At 39.8% G+C, this 19023-nt stretch overlaps 1 protein-coding gene across 3 annotated transcripts in view; it reads left to right on the top strand.

Moving 5' to 3' along the window:
• The window catches only part of FRAS1 (Fraser extracellular matrix complex subunit 1), a 429297-nt gene that overhangs the window by 186840 nt on the left and 223434 nt on the right, over nucleotides 1-19023 (top strand). For all 3 annotated transcript variants that reach the window (XM_042936116.1, XM_042936114.1, XM_042936117.1), the window contains exons 7-14: nucleotides 1485-1568; nucleotides 3465-3566; nucleotides 3807-3998; nucleotides 8681-8770; nucleotides 10623-10658; nucleotides 12275-12422; nucleotides 13898-14041; nucleotides 15369-15503. In XM_042936116.1, the coding sequence (XP_042792050.1) occupies nucleotides 1485-1568; nucleotides 3465-3566; nucleotides 3807-3998; nucleotides 8681-8770; nucleotides 10623-10658; nucleotides 12275-12422; nucleotides 13898-14041; nucleotides 15369-15503 (931 nt within the window). The remainder of the gene's footprint in view (nucleotides 1-1484; nucleotides 1569-3464; nucleotides 3567-3806; nucleotides 3999-8680; nucleotides 8771-10622; nucleotides 10659-12274; nucleotides 12423-13897; nucleotides 14042-15368; nucleotides 15504-19023) is intronic.

Here is a 19023-nt window from a genome sequence, read left to right as displayed (position 1 = left end):
CTCTGCTACTATACTTGGGTCTAGTCCATGTTGGTTAAGATAGACTGATACTAACTCTGTGCTGATTCAAGATTTGTGATCCTGACATTCGTTCCCTGTTTACCAAGCATTGTATAAATTCATTTGTTTACTACAATAAAATTACTGAATAGTGTGACATCAAATATACCGTTATTTTACTTTCTCACTAAAATTTCATTAAGCTGAAGAGTTCTGAGGTTCAGAAATGCTTGATGATTTCAGCATGTGTCCCAATTTTCACTACTCTATTAAACATCAATGGTCATAATATTTTTCATGTAGAAGAATAAGGAAATGAAATAACCTAAAGCATCAAAAACAGTTGTCATTTTAATTCCAGTGACTCAGTTGCTTGAAATAAATCCCTATTAGATAGTAATGCATTAATTTAACTGATCATATATAGTTGAGTTAAAGAACTACTGAGGTATGACTGGAACCGTTCAAGAAAAGTTAAAGCTGTTTTGTGCTTCTTGTAAGACAAAGTGAAAGTAACTGTAAGATAAACCAGTTCTTGGTCCTTAAAGTTTAGTATATTGTAACCTTGCCTTTAATTTGTCTACCTTCCTGTCATTCAAAAGGTTGTGGTGATAAATCAAAGTGAGAAGCTGACTCTTTGGTATCAATGACGGAACTGTTCTTGTGAAAATTCTTTGCAGGGCAATGGAGACAAATGGTCTAATATTTGGGGGGTGAGAGTGGTAGAGGTGAGAAGTAGGGAGAGGGCAGGGAGCAGTTCCTTGGGCGTTTAGTCTCTGTCACCCACTTTTTTCTGCCCTTATTCCCAAATAGCTCACCTACTTTTTTTCTGCCTTTATTCCCAAATATCTAGAGATATGATTGATTTTTTTTGCATGTAGTGCATATATGTAAATGTGTGGATTCACATAAAGATGCAAAAGAATAGTGAAGTAGCTTATCAATAGAGGGATAACTTCGTTTTGGATTTAGCGATAACTCAGCTGGAGTGTAAATATCCTTAAGTATTGGTATGGTTCTGTGCTGTGAAGTCTTGCTCCAACCATTATCATAACCAGGTTGGCTGTGTGACCTTGAGCAAGTCACATAATCTCTCTGGTCTTTACTTTTCTTGTTTGTAAAACAAGGAAAAGAACATCTACTTCTTAGGAAAGAAGCCTTAAAATAATGTAAAGCCTTAAAATAATGCCTGATAAACACTGAGTACAATTATTATTGTTATTATTATTATTTGTGCTTTTGTTTGCTCTTAGAAAAGAGGGTAGGACTTGAGGAATGTGCAAATGTCTTAAGAATCACACTGACTTTGGAAGTGCAAATTCTTATCAAAGCACCAGGTGACTAATAAATACTAAACGAGAGGAAATTGCTATTTATGGATGCTTGAGGCACATGATTGAGTGGGCTATGAATGAAATTTTCCTACTATTGTGGGTTTTATTAATGTCTCCTTTTGATGGATTGTTCCTTTTTTTGGGTCTAAGGATGAAACTATCATCCGAGTTCCTGGAAAATGTTGCCCACAGTGCTCTTCCCGATCCTGCTCTGCATCTGGCCAAGCATACGAGGTAACCTTTGATGTCCCCACTGTAGGTGTTTTGACATACGTTCTCACACATATGCCCTCCGCCCTTCCAACCACCACACCTCCCCACCCTCTTGTCTGAGTCTTTGCCAAGATTAGTAATTCAGTACATAAACAGCTTTTTTCTTCTCTTTGTGAAAAGCCTTTATGAAAAACTTAAGTTGAAGGGGATTAGAAATATAAAGGAATGTGCTGGCAGGCAGCACCTGGTTCACGAACCTTGGTGAACTTACTGTTCACACGTCTCAAAGGGAAAAAAGGACTATCATTGGTTACTATCAGTTTACACTTAGGTTGGAGGCCCTGGAATGTCTATCTGCTTTGGTTGGATTGCATGTACTGATATCCAGAGACAGCTTCTGCCTGCCTTACACTGTGGGGAAGCATGGGGGTGGTAGGGGAGAGTGGCAAGAGAGGTGAGAAGCTAGGGGTGGTGGAAACTGCACACTTGAAAGTACTATTGGAATAATCTAGATAATTGTGCCTAACACATAATAGGTGCCAAATAAAAATGAGTTCAGCAAATTAAATGAGTGAGTGGATGTTCTATCTTAGGAGTGCCCTACTGAGCCAAAAGAAGGTTACGTTATTCAAAAGCAAAGAACCTATAAAAAATAAAACCGACTACTTATTTGTTTGTCAGCCACCCTATGGAAGACTAAGTACAAATTGGAATTATGACTCTCAGTACAGAATCTGGAACTGAATATTAGGGAATAAGTGTCACAAATTCTTGATGGGTCACTTGAAGTCTGAATGAACATAACTAATTGGGAAACGATTTTTGTATGTACTAGATCTGTGTTGTCCAATACAATAGCCACATATGTGCCAGATTAATTTCTCCTGGAAGAGATGGCCTTTATATCTATTGTGATGTTTTTGGTTGCAAGTAACAGAAATACTCCTCTAAAAGTGGCTAAAATGAAAACATGAAATATCTCATATAACAAGAAATGTAGAGATAGGGTAGTTGTAGGGTTGATCAATTCAGGTCTCAGTGATGTCTTCAAGGATCTAAGCTCTTTAAAAAAATGTTTATTTATTTTTCAGAAAGAGGGAGAGGGAGTGTGAGCAGAGGAGGCACAGAGAGAGAGGGTGAGAGAGGATCCCAAGCAGGCCCCATGCTGAAAGCAGAGAGCCTGATGCGGGGCTCAAACTCACAAACTGCGAGATTGTGACCTGAGTTGAAGTCAGACGCCTAACTGACTGAGCCATCCAGTTACCCCTAAGCTCTTTTCTGATCTGTCCACCCTACCATCCATTGCATGTTGTCATTTGCTTTCTGTCTTGTCCCTTCATGTCCCCAAGATGGCTTCCTCAAGTCTAGGCAGCTCATCCACACACAATCATTACTAAAGGCTGGTGAGGAAAAGGGATGGCTTTTCTTCTTTTATGGGAGAGGAGTCTTTGGCTTCCAGTGCTATAGCAAACTTCTTCAGAGGTCTCCTCAGTCAGGATTGGGAAATGCCCTTGCTCTAACTGCAAGGGAAGCTGGGAAAGTGACTATGTGGCAGTAGGCACTGGGTCTCCTGGCAAAGAAGAGGAGCTAAAGAATGACAACTGATTAGGCAGCAAACAGGGTCTTCTTACGAATCTTGATCCTCCAGAGACTCTTTGGGCCTGGGCCTGGCATAGAGTAGGCCCTCAACACATCTGTGGAATGCATGTAGTTGAATAAAAATGAATGTAAAGTTCCCTTTGGACATTTGTTGACTTTTTTCTTAGAGGCTGTTGCTGCCTAAATGACATCATTCTCAGAAGTACATTCAATGTGACTCAATTAAAAATGGTAATAAAAATTGTGTGTCTTATGTTCCTGTATTTCTATTTGATATATGTGACATTTGATTTTCCACTTTGTCCTTTCTTTCCTCAGCATGGTGACCAGTGGAACGAAAACGCCTGTACCACATGTATATGTGACCAGGGTGAGGTCAGGTGCCACAAACAGGCCTGCCCCCCACTAAGATGTGACAAGGTATTTGATGGAGTGTAGCTTGATTTATAAAAATTTATTCTGGGGCATTTAGGAAATGCATTTCTTAGTCCAGTGTGTCTTTTGAGGGAATCGAAAGTTTTATTATGCCTAGAAATATTAGATAAAGATATAAAAGATCTGCTTCCTAGAAAGGAGGGCTGAGGCAGAGAGGAACTTGCCTCAGCTGGGTTAGGTCGGGTGGAGAACATTGCCCTTTATCTGCCATCTTTGTTTCTTCAGGGTCAGAGAAGGGCTCAGCGCCACGGGGAATGCTGTGAGGAATGCGTGTCTCCTGCAGGAAGCTGCTCACACAATGGGATTGTGCGGTACCAGGATGAAATGTGGAAGGGCTCTGCCTGCGAGTTCTGCATGTGTGACCACGGCCAAGTGACCTGCCAGACTGGAGAGTGTGCCAAAGTGGAGTGTGCCCGGGTAAGAAGCAAAGGCATTTCCACTTGGACTGTAACAATTCTCTACAAAGGGATAGCTGGTGCCTCACCTGTTCCTTACTTTTTGGCAGCAAAGGCGACAGCCAGGTTGACCACTCACATTTCACAGAGTCTTCTAGCACAAAGATTCTGTGGTGTAAAATAAATGTCACTATTTGTTCAGACTGGCTTGGAACAGCCCCCTGGAGTTTTTAGTTCTCAATGCATCTGGTCAGATTGGAAGCCCTGAGCCGGAGACGTGAAAGGGAAGGACATGATATGGGACATTAGCCTATCAGTCAGCGCAGCTGGACCTCATGGCTGGGGGCCTGCCCAGCTTGCTATGTTTGTAAAACAGAGGTCTGCAGGTGCTCCCATGGCCCAGCTTCTGTTGCAGGCCCCACTGACAGCATTTAGCAGAAAGGAGAGCCAGCCCCTACGGGCTGCTTCTGTGGATCAGGAAAGAAAATGAAATGTTTTTGTTTTTGTTTTAAAGAGAGGGAGGGGAACCTCGTAAATAATTAACTCAGTTAACCTCTGTTGACTTTTGCTGTCTGCAGAATTTCTAGAAGCTTCTAACAAAGCAGGCTCTGTTTGGACTATAGATGTATATTGTAGGGAAATTGCTTTTTTTTTTTTTTTTTTCCTCTTTGAACTCAATTTTGACCCATTGCAAAACAAATTGCTTTTAAAGTTGTGTCTTTCTCCCTCACCGCTCCCATCCGCCCCACCAATTTCCCGCAGGGTTGTGAACTTGAGTAGATGAGGGAAACTCAGAAGATCTGAAGCACTGGACGTCTGTGAAGGCATTTTTCTTTCTAGTTCTTCTCCCCCACATCTCAGCTCCTCTTAGCACTGAGCCTGAGGAGGAACAACCTTTCAAACAGGGCTGTCAATGACAGGGTGATTTTTCATCTTGCCTCTTACTTCTAAGTCTTGGCAGAGCTGAAACATATTTAGGTAAAGAGGGTCTTGCTTTTGCAGATTTATTTCCCCCCACACGCCTTTTCATTTCCTTTCCTTCTTGATGTCAGGGGAGTCAGAATGGTTGGATGAAGATGAGAAAAATCCTACTCAGGGCCCTTTTCTTTCTCCCTCTGTCTCAGGCTGAGGCTGGGCTTCCTGGCCTTGGCAGTTTCCCTGAGGATGCAGGGTTATTTTCTAAGGTTTCAATTTGCCTAATAATACCCCAGGGTTTATGGAAAATGTCGGAGAGGTGATTCTGGTGGGGTGGGTTCTGTAGCCACCTATTTCCAGTGAAGTCTGAACAAAGAGTCTCAATCACAGAAAATAATTTGACCCACTGTCTCCAATGCTAATGCATTTCCAAGTGCCTGCTATCCTCCACGACACCTATCTGTGGCCCCCGTATGCCAGGTCATCTTTGCTGTTCTTAGAAAAAATGGGGAGCGACCACTGAGGTAAGTGCAGAGGGCCTCAACTGCCCTCCAGTCACCCCACAGCACCATCTCATGTCCTCCCAGTTCTCTCACCCCCAGCTCCTCATTTATGAACTGAGGAGTTCCAATGCCTTTATCCCATTTCTCCAGGTCTTTAGTTAACTAAACTAGTGTCTTCCAGGTGACCTCTGTGTTTCCAAATGTGGTTTAAGGCACTGGGTTCTAAACTGGAACCAGAATGAAATTTTAACCAAAATTGAACCTTACCAGAAATATCCCTTAGCCTTCATTCTGTGCCATGCTTCTGCAAATAGCACTGGTTAATGACCTTGTGAATGCCTGGAGTACAAACTTCCTAACTTCTGCTTAGCTTGGAGATAAAAAGAGGAATAAGACACATTCTAATCTCAAGAGTTTCCAGGCTTTGGGGGAAGTCAGATACATAAACAGAAATCAATATGCAGTAGCACCAATGATTATGGAAGTATGAATTAAATGCATTAGGAGCATCTGAAGAAAATGACTATCTGCCAGGGGAGTTTGAAAGTAGGCTATTGGTATTTTTATTCAGTTCTACCCCACTTTTAGCCTTATCTAGAATACCAAGGTCATTTGGTTTCTAATCCTAGATACCAAGGATAGATTAAATCTAAGTGTATGTACATCCACAAAGATGCAAAAAAATAAACTTCTAGAAGAAGAGACAGAATTGTGCACCTTCACCACTGTAAGAATTATCACATTGGTTATTAACAGCAGTGTTCTGAGTAGCATGGAAATCAGCACACAGTTTTTCTTTTTTAAAAAAGGAAAGAATCATATGACGTTTGTTTCTGATGTATCCAACCAAATCCCTAGACACCAAAACACAAATAAAATCAATAGTAAAATAGCATAGTATGATGATTCTCATTTTTTCTACATTTTGGGGTATTTTTAAGCATGAATTCAAGAAGTCAAATTACTTTGTTTTTTAAAGGACTTAGCATTCACATATGAGGCATAAAATGATGGTAGTGTGGGGAGGTGGGATTGAAGCTTCTAGCAAAATGCACAGAAGAGGGTAGGCATACCATAAGTATGAGGTACCTTTCCGTTCTCCAGTGGAGGAAAATTCCCTTAAAAGAGTGTTTCCTTTTCCAATGGGCAAGTGAGTGGAATCACACAGTCTTGCATCTGGTAGAGGGATGTTGGTGTGATTCGGTGGGGAGGGCTTAGCAGATTCCATCTGACCTATGCAGCAGAATCCTCTTAAAAAGAAAAGAATTAGTTTTGTTCCGCAAAGCAATTTTTCTCAAAGCAAAAGTCAAATGCTAATTGGAGCCAGCTCCTCACCGCAGTGAACTGACGCAGTTTGGGGCATCCAGGCTTCTTCTATAAATAGCACATCTATTTAGAACTCCCTACCTCACCAAAACTGAATCCTTGTTCCCCAGCAGCAAGGCTTGCTGTTATTTACAGTAGTGTTTGAAGACTCAAAACTGCTACCTTCCTTGCCCTACTGGGATGATGCCAGCTCCATTTTCAGTTTTCTCTGTATGTATGGAGTGGGCACTCAAGAATTGCTCACGTGTTTTGTCTTCAATAGAAGTACATATATTCTGTCTTGCTTTAAAATGTTGTTTTAAGCATCTTAGATTACATGCATATAAACCCTTTTATATGCTTTGACAGCAAATTTCACTGTTTCTGGGTTAGTCTTGTGCTACCAGCTGATTTGTCACGTTTCTGCAAAACCATTTATATGTAAATACGCCTGCCCGCTATAGCATCCACTGCTCTCCCTTGGCCTCTGATGGGCATTACATTTTGATGGACAGTGATCTGTCTATACAACTCCTTTCTTTTTGAAATCAGTTTTGAGGCACTATAAAAAGTTACAATCATTCATGTATTTTTGTATTTCTTTTAAAAGTGTGTATTTTCCTTCATTAAAATAATACATATTCATTTCACAAATTGACAACTCAAGAAAAGTAGAAAAGAGACTTTAAAATCCATCAATAATGCTGCATTTCAAAGACAACCACTGCTTTTATTTTATGTATTTTGTAGCGCAAAGTGTTTTTAAACATGAAATATCATTGTGATTATTCTGTTTGCTCTACGTTATTCAATTTTTACATAACATGGTTTCTGCACTTTAAATGTAATGTAGATCCCAAATTAAATAATGTCTTGATTTAAAGAAACATCACCATTCTTTAGACAGTATATATATCTTTAGAAAGTGGAAAGCGCTTTAAAGAATACTCGTTAGCCTATAGATATTAGATGTTAGTATATGCATATGAAAAGTTATAAACAAAAATCATGTCTTTAACAGCAGATTCCCTGGAAGGTAGATGGCAGTGGAATTGTACTTTCTAGGTTATAGAATTTATAATTGTTTAATTTTTTAGTAAGCATTTATTATTTTATAATAAAAATAAAAATTATGAAATTATTAATATTGGGAAATTAAAATAGTAAGACTTTGAAAGCTAAACATCTACCTTCTTTGTGTGACCTTTTTTCCTTCCTCTTATAATTAATTAAAAAAATAGTGATTATGTGGATAACAGTTTCAGAACACTGAATAAAAATTAGTTTTCTACTGTTTAATTTATTCCTGAGACTGCATCTGTGCATACAGGGATGTATCTGATTTCGTATTCAAGAAAAAGTGTTGGTTTGATTTGAGCACTGTTAATGAAACCAAATCACAAGTTCAAACCTTGTATGTTTAAGATAGCCTGATCCTTTCCTGAAATTCATAACTTTCCAATACTACCACAATTAATCTTGGCCATTCTTTTTTTTTAATGTTTATTTATTTTGAGATTGAGAGAGAGAGAGAGAGAGAGAGCATGAGTGGGAGAGGGGTGGAGAGAAAGGGAGAGAGAGAGAATCCCAAGCACAGAGCCTGATGCAGAGCTCCATCTCACCAATTGTGAGATCATGACTTGAGCCAAAATTAAGAGTTGGATGCCTAACCAACTAAACCACTCAGACGTCGCAATCTTGGCCATTCTTATTCATGGGAGCTCCTGGTCATGGGTGGGAAATGATGGAAGGATCTGTACACATGCATTCCAGAACTGGAATACAAAAGCACTTGGAGGGGTGAGGTGCATTGCCTAGATTTTCCATAGGAAGACAACAGGGGGAGATGGAGTAAGCAATGGGCCAAAACAAAGGATCTGCTAAGGTTTTTCATTCCAGTCAGGGAATCCAGCTGTTGTGCAATTTAGCACTGCTACCTAGAGATGGTAATTTGATATGTGCCTCTGCAATCCTTCTACAGGGTGAAGAATTAATTCACTTAGATGGAAAATGCTGCCCTGAATGCATTTCAAGGAATGGTTATTGTGTTTATGAAGAAAATGTAGAATTTGTGAGTATCAGACTAATAACTGAAGACTATTAAAAATTAATAATTCAAAATTAGTTTGATGAGGGGGCATTACCTTCTCATATCTTTTACCCATTCATTGTTCATCAAATGTGTACACCTACTCTGTGCTAGGTCCTAGAGACACAGAATCAAACAGCTCGAAGAGTCACTGCTCTTGCTGCGGGGAGCTCATGCTCTAGTGTAGGCACACAAGGGACAGACAAAAACCTGCCAGTAGCTGAGAGGAGGGAGGTGCATAAGGTTAGTGTATGATCGGAGAAGTCTCTCATGTGGAGAAATTTGAGCAAAACCTAAGGGGAGTGAGGGAGCAAGCCATGTGGCTACCTGGGGAGAGAAAATGTGCTAGGAAGAGTCAGCAAATGAAGACGACTGAAGCAGAAGTGTGCTTGGTGTGTTCAAGAAACAGCAAGAAAGTGACTATGGCTAGAACCAAGAGAATGGGGGAGAAAGGATTTGGTGCCGGAGTCCACTAGGTAGCCTGGATGCCATGGTAAACGTGTGTTTTACTGTGACACAGACAAGAGCTGTAGGAGCTTTGAGCAGCCATGCTGTGATCTGGCTTACTTGTGAAAGGGTTACTTTGGCTGCTTTGTGAGCAAGTGACGGAAGGGGGTGAGGCTGGCAGTAGGTGATCTGGTTGGAAGGTTTTTCCAATAGTCCAGGAGTGGTGATAGTGTTTTGGTCTCAGAAGGAAGGCTCTAGATTTATTTTGCAGGTAGAATGGAAAGGATTTTGATGGATTGGTTGGGGGACAAAATTCCATTTGCTAAGGTTTTATTTCTAAGTCTGTACTTTTAAGAATTATATACCCAAAGAAAAAAAATATTTGTCTTAATCTCTTCAAGTTTGCTCTATTTGTATAGCCTAGATCTTCCACATGGGATTTTGTAGTGTTGATAAATTGTGTTCTAAAAAATAGGCCAGTTGATCATAAAGACAACTGCTTTATTGACCAATCAGAATAAAATGATAAGAATTGGGATTAAGTACTTTGATTCCTACCTACTTTTTCTTCATGATTTGGGAAAATTGCATCTGTCAACCTGTGTATGCTGGAGAGAATACTGTGTGAGGTTAACAGTTTGGGCTCTAAATTCAAATATCTACTTTGCCACATACTAGCTGACTATAACTTTAGACAAGTTACTTAATCCTCATTTGTGAAGAAGGGATAACAATAGTACTTACCTCATGGGGCTATTGAGATAATACCTATGAAACACTTGGAACAGATGCTGGCACGTTAAAAAAAAACAAAAACAAAAACAAAAAGCTAAAGAAATGGCATCATTGTTATGCTGTTGGCATTGTTTGTTTCATAGTGGTATTCAATAATTTAGTTCTTGTTTCTTAAGAAGTTAGGAGATTAAAGGCTGCCTATAAATGAAGAATTTCTATTTTCTCAACCATAGTATCAATTTTCCTACCCATTTTTGGAGGTAAATTAAGCCCGGCAGAGTTAAAGAAAAGCAAGTTGCTTTAAATGAGTCGAAATCCCCAGAGTATTGTGGTACCATACAAGATTCAAGAGTTTGCCCCCACAGGCTTAGATTTCTTGACTGTGAAGTCCTTCATGTTGAAGGGAATGGAAGCCATGTGCTCAAGCACAAAAGGAGAATCAGAATTCACAAATATTTCTGAAGCATGTTGTCTTCACCTCATATTGTATGCTTTTCTTGTTTTTGATATATATAGATTTTTTCTATTCATAATAAATGAATGATGTTGCATGATACTTGGGCAAAATGGATAACTCTTAAATGAGAAAATAAATAGATCAGTTTAATGGTGTTTTTAGTGGTATAATAAATACATTTCTCTTTGTCCCTAGATCCCCTCAAATGCAAGTAAAGTTAAACGTATTCCAGTAAGTATAGATTTTTAACTTGTACATAGATATTGGTAGCATTGTTTTAAGCAATGATCTGCATAACTGTCCTGGGAAACCTTACTGCCATAGTATTTTTTAATAGTCATGTTTGTTGGCACCATGGTCCCAGATTAAGAATCTTAATGATAACTAACACTTTGATTCATTGAACTTTGCTTCTTTATTTACCTTATTTTTTCCCCAATTGATAATACTTCTCTAACTACAAGCTCCTACACATATTTTTCCCTTTCTTGTGATGATTTCCTCTTTCTGATTTTTTCTGGCCTAGAAAATTCAGTTTAACCATCCATGCAATTTCATGTTCTTCAAAGCATGGAGAGCTTTTGGGGTTTGGGAGTGTTAGTTCCACAAAACAAAACTGATTGTTCATTCTTTTAAGGTTGTTTACAGGAAAGCATTGTATGGTTCCTTTTTAAGGTAAAGTGCAAGCACATTTATTCACACAAGCAAGCTTAAAATTTTGAAGGCTATAGAATAAGGGGGCCAGGAATCCAGTCTGCCTTGAAATGGGAGAAAAGCACTTCTGCCTTCTCAAGATAATATTCCTGATTTTTCTAACATTGTCATTCATTTTTGCTAACTATAGCCACATTAATTGTTTGGAGTGTTCAACATCAATTGGTTTAATAAATATTTTATCAAATATTTATATTATAATATGCTCTTCTATTCTCTCCTGTTTTACCTCCTTCATCACCCCAAAACATTCTGGTAGGAACCCTTGTCTCTTTCCTATCTTCAGGGTGAGTAGGATAGTGAGCAAAAAAGGAATTGTTCTTTATAATTCACTTTGAATTCTCCATCAAAATATTAATGTTCATTACCATAATTTGCTTGACCAAAAAGAATATTTTAGCATGAGAAAGCCCATGGCACATCTACGGCCCACTAAAAATGGTCATACAAGAGCTGTAATTTTAAGAATATAATGACTCTACTGTTACTCTTACTGGAGTAACTGTAAGGAAACTCAGGGCTTTAACCAGCTTCCCACTGTTATTATAAAGATTGCATGGAATGTACCCGCTAATCATAGGTACATAGTAATCCCCTCTCGTGTTTTTTGGTGAGATAGGCTAAGAAACAAGTGTTATATGCTGCTTACTTATGAGCCCCAGAATGTGTTCTCAGTTTATTTTTCTGCCTGGGTTCTACATTTAAATAAATCAATTATAAACAAAGAAGGAGTAATATTATCCTTTTTAATTTAAAACTCTTTGGGGCACCTGGGTGGCTCAGTCGGTTGAGCGTCTGACTTCAGCTCAGGTCATGATCTCGCAGTTTGTGGGTTCATGCCGTGTCGGGAGCTGTGCTGACAGCGCAGAGCCTGGAGCCTGCTTCAGATTCTGTCTCCCTCTCTCTCTGCCCCTCCCCCACTCATGCTCTTTCTCTCTGTCAAAAATAAATAAAAATTAAAAAAAAAACAACCAAACAACTCTTCAATGACTGTCCTATTTCAGAGTTAGATTTGCATGGTACTGAACAGGACTTTCATTTTGTCCCTTATGGGAACTTTAAGTTCTCCACCAGCAAACTGTCTTCTGAATCTTTGCAATTCTGATAACATCATTCTTTACTGTTTCATGTAGGAAGGGGAGAAGTGGGAGGATGGCCCTTGCAAAGTGTGTGAGTGCTGGGGCTCTCAGGTAACTTGCTATGAGCCCTCTTGTCCACCATGTCCAGTGGCCACACTAGCCCAAGTGGTGAAGGGACAGTGCTGTCCAGATTGCACATCAGGTGGGTCCATGTCTGATTTATGTCTACTGAGATATTTTCACTGTCAAAAAGTTCAGAGATCTTCTTTCTCCCTGCTTCGTGGTTTTTTTTTTGTTTTGTTTTTTGTTTTTTGTTTTTTTTTTAAGTCACCTACTAGGTTGGTTTGTTGGTTGATTGGTTTCTTGCTAATTTTTCTAACAAATGATATTGCTTAATCTTTGCCCATGTATTTACCAAACTCAACAGATTACGGGTAGGTGATCTTGGGCGAGTCATTGACCCTCTTTAGATCTTAATTTCTTGTTAATAAAATGTGCCTCATCTACCTTGCAAAATTATTATGGATATCAAATAACCTAAAGTTTAGAAACTTTTAAAAGCAAATATATATGTTAGGACTGTTCCATTGTTAAAGATATAAGGGCAATTGCTGAAAGTTTGTTACAGGTGTCCTTTTTTTTTCTTTTTCTTAAGGTGAGCTGTTAAACAGATGGTTCCTTAGGAGTTCTCAAATGGGTTTTTGAAGTTTAAAGACTCATTAATTTCTTCCAAAAGAAAATTTTATCTACTTGTTCTGCAACTCTGCTTTCAAATCACCTGGGGTTGAATTAGTTCCAGTTAATAATTGTTGGCAAGCATTGGAGTTGCTCTGGCTGTGCAGTAATTTGCCTATAAGCTTAGTCTCTCTTGGAGAAGTGGCATTTTCTTCCATTCATATTTCATAATTAATTGTTTTCTTCTGTGGGTTGCAATTTTTCATATTGGCAGTTGCTTTTGTTGCACTCAACTTATTTTGGCTAATCACAGTGTTTCTGTGAAGAGTTTATCATGGGAAAAGCAAAGCAACTTTATGGTTTAATTACGTTACCTTCACCAAAGTGGCTCCCTGGGCTTTCCTAAACAAATATTTAGCATATTATAATGTACTATACTTTGAATATCAGGTCCCTGACAACTTTAAAACCTGAAAGAAGTCCTTTGCTGACAATTGCCATTGAATTCGATGATAATCCCAATTGTTTTGAATGCGATTTGAATTTTAGAGAAAAAGAATAAAGCTGGCTGTATTTTTTAAACAACTTTTTAAAAATTGTGTTTTGTTTTAACTTTCTATACATGCCAAAGCTTAAAAACATCTAAGAAAACATAAACTATTGAATTCATTTAAATCATATATTATGGAGCTGATGATTCCTGTTTGTAGAGGCATTCCAGCAGGTAGAAGCATTAATAGGGCTGTCCTGTAACATTTTTAGTGTCTTCAATGTGGAGCTACCAGAGACAGTAATAGTGTTTCAGACAAGGAGAGATTCTTTGAAATCTTGCATTGAAATCATTTTTGCTATCTCGGGGTCTTTTTCATACCTAAGTTCCAGAGTTTTCTGTTCTTCTTCTTCGCTATAGCCCCATATACTCTGTAGATTCTTTTTTGGAAGAATGTAAGAGAAATGATATGGTCTTTGTCAAATTCTCCTCTTCTTTGTCCTTGATTGTAGTTCATTGCCACCCAGACTGCTTGACCTGCTCTCAGTCTCCAGAGCACTGTGACCTCTGCCAGGACCCCACAAAGTTGCTGCGGAATGGACAGTGTGTGCACAGCTGTGGTCTGGGATTTTACCAGGCTGGTGCTCTCTGTTTAGGTATGGCTCTGGGCAGATAGCCGAGAGGTGGACTGAGGCTCACTGTTGTCAAGGAGGGGTGATGCACTCAAGAAATGCATAACTTCCAAAAACCCTTCGAAGGTAGTAATGTCATCCATAGGTTACTTGGCATCTCTACCTGCACGTGTCTTTCTTCTGACATTTCACAGGTGTTTTCATGCTTACTGGGGGATAGATGATGTGGAGGTCTGATGTTACTAGGTGGTTGTTATTGGATTTTTCATTTTTTGAAGACTTTCAAAGATAGTAATATCGCCAGAATCTTTCGTGTCATTTATTACAATACTCAGTTAATCCAAGATTGAAGTTTGGAATTGACATAGACATTCAAAATCACTTACTAGAACTTTCTCATTTTGCAAATGGGGAACTTGTGGGCCAGAGAAATTAACTGGCTTGTTCAACATCAAACAGATAATCGGTAATAGAGTTTATCTCCTGTGGGTTATCAAGGAGATCCAAAATGGGTTCATGTGAATTTTCAGAGTTCTTATGCAACTGAGAAGGAGATCTTACCTGGCAGAATTTTGGCTTGTTTGAGGCCAAATCATAGTTACTTTTTTCCCTATCTCTAACTCATAGAGCTAAAGTTTAATATATACTCCATTTAAGAGTATATAGGTTTATACCCTGGGTGTGAGATTCAACCTCTCTGTGCCTCAGTATTCTTACCTATAAAGTGGGGTAGTACTAGCTAGCACCTTCCTCAGAAGTTTTTTGTGAGAATTAAGTGTTAAGTGTTAATATATATGAAGTGCCTAGAATAGTTTCTAGGATATTTTCAAGCCTCAAGAAAGGTAATTATTTACTTCCCCCTACTTTCTTTCCTGACTCCTAATCTTTAGACTTTTTGAAAGTCATTTATACCTCTGCCATGGGTTGTGGAAGGAGAGACAAGGGATATTCTTGTGAAATGGTTGAGTGAGAAAGGTATTGGGGGTTATTGGATAAGAAGAGCACAGACTCAGGAGCCAAACTTCCTGACTTCAAATGCCAGCTTCATGTCACCTTGGGCAAGTTACTTAACCTCTAGTAGCTTGTTCCTCACGTGAAAAATTGGGGTTAACCACCCTATAGGGTTGTTGTAAATATTAAATGCACCCATACATATAAAGCACTTTGTGAATTGCCTGGCGTGAAGTGTGTGTTACACAACTGAAGACTGTAGAGTAATTTTCCTGCCTTTCTTGTTCTCAGTACAGAGCCTCAGGATTGGGCTATGCTATGTAAGAATTGGCACAGGGGTGGTGTCTTTGAGCTAATCAGGGCTTCCCTTTTTCTTTCTCCCACCCCTGTCTGGAGCCAGCCTGCCAGCCTCAGTGCTCCACGTGTACCAGTGGGCTGGAATGTTCGTCCTGCCAGCCTCCTCTGCTGATGCAGCATGGCCAGTGTGTGCCCACCTGCGGGGACGGCTTCTACCAAGATCGCCACTCCTGCTCAGGTAATCACTGGCTGGGCCACCAAGAAAGCCACCCCCACCCCCAAGTGATCCGGGGCCACAGGGAGCTGTGAGCAGCTTTTCAAGTATGAGAAGAAACTCTGAGAGAGACTCCTGATGGGCCCAGAACAGTGGATGAGAGATGACACGTGTTGTTTTCATAACCTTATTAGTGCTTTGGTGATGTGTGCATGTGGTGAGATTTCTCTAAGTCCTTCTGCCCACACTTTGGGGCACTGGAACAGTTCTTTATTCAGTTCAGGGTTGTCATTATATTGTAAGTGTGATTCCTTCATAGTGTAAATACATAGGGCTTAAATGAAAATGAAGAGAGAAATATATCTATATATTTTCAAAACTTTATTTCTATCTGAAGAGAGAGGGAGAAACAGAAATAAGAAAGTGACGTCATAAGTAACAAACATGGACATGCAAAATAGATGATGGCATTTCCATTTACTCTTACTTTAGTGTCTGCATGCTTTAGTAGCTTTATGTGTCTAAAGAGCTAGTTGATATTCTTAATATTATAATAGTCTCTGGAGGTTGGAGTGGTCTTAGTGTAATTTAATTTTTTGCTTATACTGGACGATGTTTTTAATAGTGATTATAATCATGAGTATAAGTAAAGAAGTAAATGTTTAAAGAATTTTGTTAAATGTAGGAATAAGAAACAAATAAATAAATGCAGGAATGGGAAAAGGGGTAATGGTGGAAGCAAAGACAAAGGGCAGGGTCCTAGCTGGTCTGCAGGAGGAGACACAATCAGATGTGCTCAGAACCCAAGGCAGGGTGTGCAGTGGTGGGCAAACCTGAACAGGCAGACAGGCCAGAGGGAGAAGCTTGGGTGTCCTACCAGGGAGCTCTGGGAGCTAGGCTCTGCAGCTGAGCAGGAGAGGGGCAGAGATGTGATGAGACTCAAAGGTGGGCTGGTCTTAGGGTCGGCTGATATTCTTCCCTCATTTATGCCCTCCGTTAGATTTTCAGGAAGATCATTTGGAGAGAATATAGTGAAAGAGAGTAAGTGCATGGTATTCACCAGCTGTGTGGGCTGAATGAGCTCTATGGCATGGGAAGATGCTCTGTGGAAAGTCTGATGGCCTCCTTCATTCCAGGTTGAGGGCAGAAGCAGCATCCACGGGATAATAGAAACCATCTTGAAGGGAAACACTGGTACTATTAATGTCATACTGATGTGAGGGTGGTGGGGCTCATCCTGGAGCCAGTCACATTACAAAACAGAAGGCACACTAGCTTCTGAGTCTGGCTTGGGGGCTTTTTGCAACCTGTAAAAATATCTTCTGTATCCCCAACATCAAGGGCTGCACAAAGTGTTCAACGTTTGTTGAACAAGTGTTTGATGAATGAAGACACATATTATCCTTTGGTGATCCTTGAAAGACCAGTGTTTCAATAGGAGCCTCAGCCATAAGAGATAAAAGACCCCTTAATGTTTCTTACTTATCATGTGCTATTTACCTGTTATTTTAGAACAGGCTCAAAGTGGGCACATCCAAATGCCTTTGTAGGTGTGTAATGGTTGGGCAATTTAGGTAAACTGCTGAAATTTCAATTTGATGAAGTTAATGAATGTATTCTCTACTCCTTTCTTCTATCCCATCAAAGAGACCTCCTACTAGCACTCCTGTGACAGATTTGCCTTTAAAAGGGAATTAATTCCCCTTAGATTTTATTCTTCCCTCCATAACACCTCAACCCCCTGCCACACATCCCACATACATATTTACTTTTTTCTTTCTCTTTTTTTGAGGGGCCGTTTTCCTTTCTCCCATGCTCAGTGTTTTAATTGGTGATGTTCATGCTGTTATAGGGCACTTTGAAATGAGTAATGTTTCATTTGATTACTGGTTTACGTAGCTGACTGCTTCCACATTCCATCCGCATACCCATACACAAATGCCTCTGGTAGAAAGTTGCTGGGAAAATTTGTTCATGCTCCCTCCAGGGAATTAAACCAATTTGCTTTAGTTCAGCCTGGTTGCATTTTTATGCATAAAATGAGAAGAAAGAGGAGAGCAAGAAGAGAGAGAGAGTGTGTACGTGAGAGTGATCTTAAAAATTAAAGCAAAACTAGTGATCAATTTCCATATACTGTTTCAATGCTGAGATGGCCCAAATAAGCTTTCCAAATAAGCTTTCTCATTATTGGAATTTTTTGCAACATTTGTGCTTGTGCTATTTTTGGTGGCTTCTCATCGTTGACCTTGGAAGTTGGTCAGTCAACCAGTCCTCTTCTAGCATGTGCTAAACTTTTCAAAAAGAAGCCTGCTATTTTATGGTAACAACAGGTTTTTCTGGATTGATTCCTCTTGGCAGGGTCATTTATATTATGACCAGCATAATTTGCCACTTTATTGACCCATCAAAACCAAAAGAGAGTGAACACTGTGCTGAGGAAACTAATTACCAGCAATTACCTGATTAATATTCATGCTCACTCTGTTGAATATAAGGCAGAGAGAAAAATATGGGGCAGAGCCAAGTGGCACAGAAGCACATAGCTCTCCAACAGAAGAGTAGGAGCAGGTAAACCAGGAGAAAGAGTAGGAGCAGGTAAATCAGGGGAGGGGTGAGAGAAGACACTGAGTCCTACCAGAGAGTCGCATCCTCAGGGCCCTTGTCATTTCCCCTTTTCCCTTCAGTTTTGTGGTATACACACACACATACACAGGTGCAGATGAATGTGTTCCTATGCGTGCATATATTCATATCATTATTACATTCTCGTGCTTGATTAAACTGAATGCTATTGTAGTTATAGACTACATTAGGTACTCCTATACCAGTCACTGCTTCATTTCTAAATGAAACTCCAAACTGTTGGAGTTTGATCACTTCCCCTTCAGGCTCAGCACCACCCAGTTTTTATGCCAGTCTAAGTTGGAGACAGGCAGTATATACGTTGCCTCTTCTCTGTAGCAGGTAGGGCAAAAGAGTAATCACCCTCTTAGGGGCCAGAACACACCTTTAAGACCTGGCTTTCGGGCTTAGACTTTCTTTGCCACCAGTTGGATCTGGTCCAACGGCCCTGTTGTCCACTCTGTCCCTGTCCTCTGGACCCTGTGGACATCAAGTTCTAGGACTGGGCTTCTAATTTGCTTCTTTCTACCTTGTCTTATTATGACCCATTTCCAGGAATTAATAGCCTGTGTCTTAGTCATCCCAGCCTGATGGTCAGTTTTGACTCAGATGTGGATGTTCCTTGCTCCTCCCACCCACTGCATGACCTTGCACCTTTCCTGCATGACCCTTTGGATACCGCTTATGGATTTATTGTATTCTCTCTACCAGAGTTGTGGTTCCATTGCTTCATCTTAGAAACCCTGTTATGAAATCTAAATCTGGATCTAGACTCACCTCACTATGCCCTGAAAACCTTCTTCCTTACCTGTCTTACCCCTCTTTTCAGTCAACCTCTGTTCTGCCCTGGTGGAACCATTGAACTGTTGCACACACAAATCCTAGGTAAGGAAACCCATAAGAAAAAAAAGTTAAAAACAAT

Source organism: Panthera leo, chromosome B1 (assembly GCF_018350215.1).
Source record: "Panthera leo isolate Ple1 chromosome B1, P.leo_Ple1_pat1.1, whole genome shotgun sequence".
In the NCBI taxonomy this organism is placed as follows: Eukaryota; Metazoa; Chordata; class Mammalia; order Carnivora; family Felidae; genus Panthera; species Panthera leo.
Note: the sequence above shows the minus strand (reverse complement) of the source record. Positions and strands in the feature narration are given on the sequence as shown.